The 6,128-nt window shown below is 42.0% G+C and overlaps 1 protein-coding gene across 1 annotated transcript; it reads right to left on the reverse strand.

Annotated features, from left to right (window-relative positions):
• Window positions 1–1,345: 1,345 nt before the first annotated feature.
• Window positions 1,346–4,770, reverse strand: crybb1l3 (crystallin, beta B1, like 3). Its single transcript, XM_071541413.1, has 6 exons — window positions 4,666–4,770; window positions 3,373–3,446; window positions 3,149–3,267; window positions 2,824–2,956; window positions 1,856–1,998; window positions 1,346–1,514 (listed from the first exon to the last, which is right to left on the reverse strand). The coding sequence occupies exons 2-6, from the start codon at window positions 3,436–3,438 to the stop codon at window positions 1,346–1,348; spliced, it is 630 nt and encodes a 209-aa protein (XP_071397514.1). The 5' UTR covers window positions 3,439–3,446; window positions 4,666–4,770.
• Window positions 4,771–6,128: the final 1,358 nt, after the last annotated feature.

Raw genomic sequence — 6,128 nt, forward strand, 5'->3', positions numbered from 1 at the left:
AAAACATACAGTAGGAACATTGCTGTAATATTCCTATAGAGACTTATAGTTTTACCATTATATGTGTATAGTTTCCTAAAACTTATTACAAGATTACTAGTTCTTTTTCATAAGGGTCAACCCAAAAACTGTTCAGCAAATGCCACATATTAATTTATGTTGTCATTGATGTTTGGCTCCTTGGCTTTCCACACCCCAACACTAGGTAAGGCCTAACATTGTTAATGTGTTAATCTGTAATGTCCTGTCTTTATAGTTTCTCAGGTGCACTTGTTATTGCCATTACTGAATTACATCATAACCTCAGTGCATAACACAGTTTCAACAGCATTAAGCTAAGAATAGGACCATCATGACCATCAAGGAATATAAGAAATACAAATGCAAGAAAGGAGGAAACAAATAAGTCTGTCACACAAGACTATATCACTTCCAGGTTTAGAATATTTTTATTTCACTTTTTTTCCATTGGAAAGTTGCTTTCCAGATGCCAGCATCCCTGAGAAAGTGTAAAATACAAATCTTCTGGACAAGCCCATCAATGAGCTGAGGGGGGCCAGCCAAAAGATTGTCACATCTGCAAAACACTACCCTGCACAGCCAGTTTCTTCCTTCCTTAATCACAGGCTCACCAGTATCCTCTGCCAGGCAGCGAACCTGACTGGAGTCTTGGCAGCTTTTTGCTAAGGAGATATCTGAGGTTTCTTTAGTTGTAGTGGCCGTATCAGATCATGAGGAGATAGTGCCTCCTTCTGCATGACAAACTCACTACAGGGCATGTGCAGGGCTGAGAGCTGTCCATGGTAGTATTTTGTGAGGAGTGATATGAGTGTCGGTCCCTTACTCTCTAAAATCTGTGGATCTCAGGAGAGGGAGAGTGGTTTGGTGAACAGGCTTATTGGCATCAGTTCATAAAGCTAGAAACATATAAGCGAGTAGTTGTATAAAATCAAAGGGTTGCAGATATGGAATTGAAACAAACTAATGAACACAAACTAATGAAGTTTATATTTCATCTTCTAATCCCCTATAATCCCCCTTTAATAAATATGATAAATTATGCTATATTTCTATGAGGTCTTCAGACAGAGAGCATTGCTATCGTTTTTACCAGTGTTACTCATTTACTCTGGAAGTCTGTGACAATCAGAACTTCTCAGCCCTTTCAACATCATTCAAGATAGCACCCAACCCAAATTATACCAGTAAAAATAATAACAAAATTCAAAAGTCATTAGCTTAGGTGGCTAAGATGCTATTGAAGAATTTCCAAGGGATGGTTAGCACCATGGCAAGCCTGACCCTTGCTTTTCTCTCCCGTTAACCCAGTCTGCTGGACTCCTGTCTATGCGGTCATCTCGAAGCAGCCCCTGCGATGTGTCTGCATGTCCCTCACCCTGCGGATGGACTGGATCTGGGGGTGGTGAGCGCCCCACTCGTTCCAGTGCTTGTAAGGGCCCATCTCAAACACATACTGGTAGCCACGGTAGCCGGGGTACTGGTAACCCACCCAGCTGTGTGGGAGAGAGATGGAGAAGTAGAGAGAAAGAGATGTGAACCACAACGCTCTAGCTATTTTGATCAAAAGCTGTCCTTTCAGCATCTGATCTGCTTATACTCATTCAAAACGATCCAACATTCATCTCATTTAAGTCAAATGGACTTTGCAATGCCAAATAGCTCACTTTCTCACTTTGTGACAGAGGACTTCAAACAAAAACCAAGACAGCCTGCTGAATCGGCAATTATATACTACCACTATATTTTATACTATTAACACTATGAAAATGACTAGTATTATTCGTACATTACGGGAGACAATCCCAGAAACACAACTTAGGGGCGACGGACTCACGTTCCACCAGTGACCTGGATACTGGCAACACGGTCCTGGAAGCCGTAAGACCACAGGCTGGGAATATCCTCATCGCACACCTCCATCTTACGACCCTCGAAGTTATTGCACTCATACAGGCAAATCTTGTGGTCCTGGGGGTCCTGTAGGATATACGGTACTTAGTTACTGTTTGGCAGACTGTTTTCACGCAGGTACATGTTGTGGTTAGTGTGTTGGTGTAGCCTCTGATTCACTGTCCCCTCCCAGATTTTAGCCAGTAAAGAGATTCAAAGCAGCAAAATTCCAGTCATGATCCCTAGGGTTAGACCAATATATTGGTTTGTCAATATATTGGTCTGATATTGGCCTTTCATCAAAAATCAAATATCTGGCATTCGGTGTCATCCATGCCCAATGTAGTTTGTTTGATTGCGTATTTATTGATCAATACTACACTGTTTTTCTATGGGAAGGCCTGACTCCAATCCAACATTTTGATCAGATTCCAAACAAGTATACATGAATATACTGATTATTATGATATTCACATTATGAGTTTCAATGGAGAGTTTTAGTGTCCCATGGTCAAAACGCTGTTTCAGAGGCTTTTCCACCTCACCAAGAAAAAACATTGTGGGGGAAAACACTAGTTACTTGTATTTCTTTTGCCTGAAAATGGTCAAATTTAAAGATATTGAATATTGACACAAAATATTGGCTATTAGCAGCTTTACTGTAATCCAAAAACATCAGAAACGGCAGTGGTATCAACCTTTAAAAACCCACATTGGTCAAGCCCTAACAAGCCCTTTCCTCTGTGGCAATAAAAGATGGATGGGTGGATAGATGGATGTGAGGTGCAAATGGAGTTGGACAGCATGGTTGAAACAACAGAGGTACAAATCAACACTCGTATCTTAAAATAGACATGAAATGAGACACAGAAAAAGTGTAGACTGATGCAAAAGCCGTTTAGATGAACTTACCATGCGGACGGGCCTGACGGACATGAAACGGTCACACCTGTAGCTGTTGGACCAGGTGTCCCAGCGGGGGTACTCTCCCTTCTCCAGCATGAACATCTCACCAGTCATGTTCTGCTGCTCATAACCCACCCAGCTGGATGGACGGACAGACAGATAGAATAGATAGAGAGATAGAGAATAAGAGAGATAGATAGATAGATAGATAATCAGTTGGGGATTGGGACAAAATGTATGTGGTATAGGTATGACACACTGTAACAGTAATCTATTTTGTGACTAATACTGTTGGTGGGTGGATGTTTTGATGGCAGTTTTGGTGACTTACGGTCCACACTCCACCCTGATGGAGGCGATTCTGTCGAAACCCTTCTCACACAGGTTACGGCACTCTCCATTCAGCTCCATCATACGGCCTTGGAAGTTCTCGCATTCAAAGAGGTAAATCTGGAAAGCAAGACACGCCAAGGTGCAGTTATTTCTGAAGTCAAATATTTCTGATGGATAATTATTAAATTTCTGGGATCAATCAGCTGAAAATAGTGGACTTACCTTGTGAGCACGCAGCCCCATGGCAGAGTGGCTGCCAATGCTGCCCTGAGCACCTGAGTGAGACATGATCAAATCTGGAAAGAGACACAGAGACAGTCAGAAGGTTATTTTTTAGTATTGCAGGCTGGTGAAGAATTTAATTACTTTCCCCTGATAGAGTACAGCACAGTAAAGTAAACTTAGTAACTGCACAGCATATGCCAAGAGTTGTGTATAAGTGGCAGGTGCATTAGCACACTGATTCCGCTTGTCAATCAATGTCATTGGAGGGATTGCCTAAGTGGATACCTAAGTTCAATCCAATATTCATAACTCCATATCACTGTGGCAGCTGTCTATTTCAGGTTCTCAGCTAATGAGCTGAGGTGTGCCTTGAGAGTTTGCTCAAATATATCGAAGATCAGTGTCAAAATAGAAATGTTAGCTTCATCAAAACCTAATGAAATCAGCCCACACACTTTCCCCCTGAAAGTTCCTTGAGCAGCAGTTCTTCATATCTCTTCTATTATGATCGTACCAGTGCCTTATGTGGCATATCTGAACAACTGAAATTAGGTATACCTTTTTATTTTGTTCTAGCCATACATGTGCCATGGCCTTTAAGTCTGAGTACCACTGGTATATTCCATTTGAAAAATTTGAAAAGCAAGATGGAAAGAAGCAAGCAGATTCCAACGATATTGTGCATGCAAGGATTTATAACAATGTTCTTCTTTGAACATAATTCTGGCTTTCCACTCAAACTGGAGTTTAGCTTACTTGAACCCTGATTCTGATTAAGTCCACACCTTTTTAATTTTTTTGTTTGCTCAGTTCCACCCCAACAGCCTTTCTTTTATGTCACAATTTTGTCCCATTCTGTCCTCAAAATAGTGTTTCCTCAGAAAATTTCCCAGTACATCCCCTGAGTATTTGTCCCTTCCCATAAGAGCTAGAGTACCTATTAACAAGCTGCACAGCATTCATCTGTCCAAACCTGCCACGTCCCACTGCTCAGATGGTAGAAGATTAGACACAGCCTCCCATCTTTCTCATCCATTTTACTGTAAAATTAGCCACTGAACATCTGTGCTCTTAGTGTAAAATGAGATCATACCCTCTTGCATTTTAAGTCAATATTCCATCTACCCAGTCCAAAATTAAGGTTCAAGGGAAGAGACAATCCTTGCTTGGTTCTTTCAGTCCAAAGTGTGAGTAGACAGGAAAACCACAACCTTTCCCCTATCATCCCACGATTCTATCAGCTCTAAAAGTATTTAGAAGACCTAAAAGAGTGGAAACTTACAGAGTTACAAGTGCAGGTTGAAACGGACCGACCTTTGGGGAAACTGATGGACGCAGGCCTTGTGAGTGGGGATATATATATACATTCACATCCAGCCCAGGTCTATAGAGCCAGGAATCTCCCTTCTCATTGGCTGACAGCTGTTTGGAGCATGGGGCGGGGTCAAGGGTCACGCTGCTTATCTGTGGGCTAGTCGTGCTGACTCGGCTGCCTGTTTTGTTGTCCAGCGCCGTTGTGGGGGACTGGGGACAGTCACTGCCATCAGCAGAAAGCTTGCTTGCTTTTTTTCATGCACACACACACGCACGCGCACACACACACACACACTCACACATCACCACAACTTCTGCTGCTCCCTCTTTCCTTTTACACTCGTTGACCAATTTTTTTCCAGTGACCATTCTGTCTTAATTCTCTTCTTCCAGTTTTTCTCTCCCTCCCCTTTGTCTTTTTTTTCTCTATTTTCTCTATGATCCATTTCATCTCTCAGCTCCCTATTCTCTCTCTTTCTCTTGATCCTTGGTGTAGCCAGGCTTAAGCCTTTGAGCCCTCTGTGTGTAATGTGCTGACCTCAGGAGCCGGCAACCACCTCTCCATTGTGTGGATAGGCGAGTGATGGACGTTTTTTTCCTATTGTGGTGCTGGACTAATAGGCTCTGCTATCTCATACACACTCATACAAACTCACACATATTCATCACTCACACATGCACATACACATCTCATACACCACACCCACACACACTCACATCCATGTATGCATGCTTGCACATAAAAGCATGCACATGCACACACAAATAGGCTATATAGATGCGCGCGCACACACACACACACACACACACACACACACACACTGCTGCAGGAGATTTTGTTTTCACCTGTGGAGTTTGCATGTTCTCCCCACTTTCTGTCATGCTGGGATAGTACTTGCAGTTTGTCCATAAGCATGTTTTGGTACACTTTTAGTATTTGTGTGAGTCAACTTCAAGTATACTAAAAGTACAGATATAAATGTAAATGGACTATTTCAGTCCCATCAAGTATACTGATACTGTACTTTATCAGTATCACTGACTGATCAGTGTCACTGACAAACATTTTGGGTTTGGCTAGATGAAGATAAGGGCAGAGGACACAGCATACGCTTATTCTCATGTATCACATCATACCCACAGAAACTGAGGGCAGTCTGCCAACCTACAGTCCAATTTGGCTTATTTGTATGGGGTGATATTTGTGCCACCAGACAACTGAATTTGAGCTATGTGATCTGATTTTTTATGTAATCAGTGAAAACGACTGTTGGCATTTGAATCAAGACCAGTCAAATGACTGGTCCTGAAATGGAATGGCCTCAAAAACAAATTTTCACTTTTTCTGAAAAAGTGATCACCAAAAATGGAAAGTGCTGTCGCTCCATGCATTACATAAGACAAGATTTGGCAATAAAAAATTACAGCTTCCCGATCTC

This window comes from Centroberyx affinis, unplaced genomic scaffold, assembly GCF_046629955.1.
Source record: "Centroberyx affinis isolate AG114_WGS23_722 - 3 ecotype Tasmania unplaced genomic scaffold, CSIRO-AGI_Caff_v1 ptg003868l_1, whole genome shotgun sequence".
NCBI lineage: Eukaryota > Metazoa > Chordata > Actinopteri > Beryciformes > Berycidae > Centroberyx > Centroberyx affinis.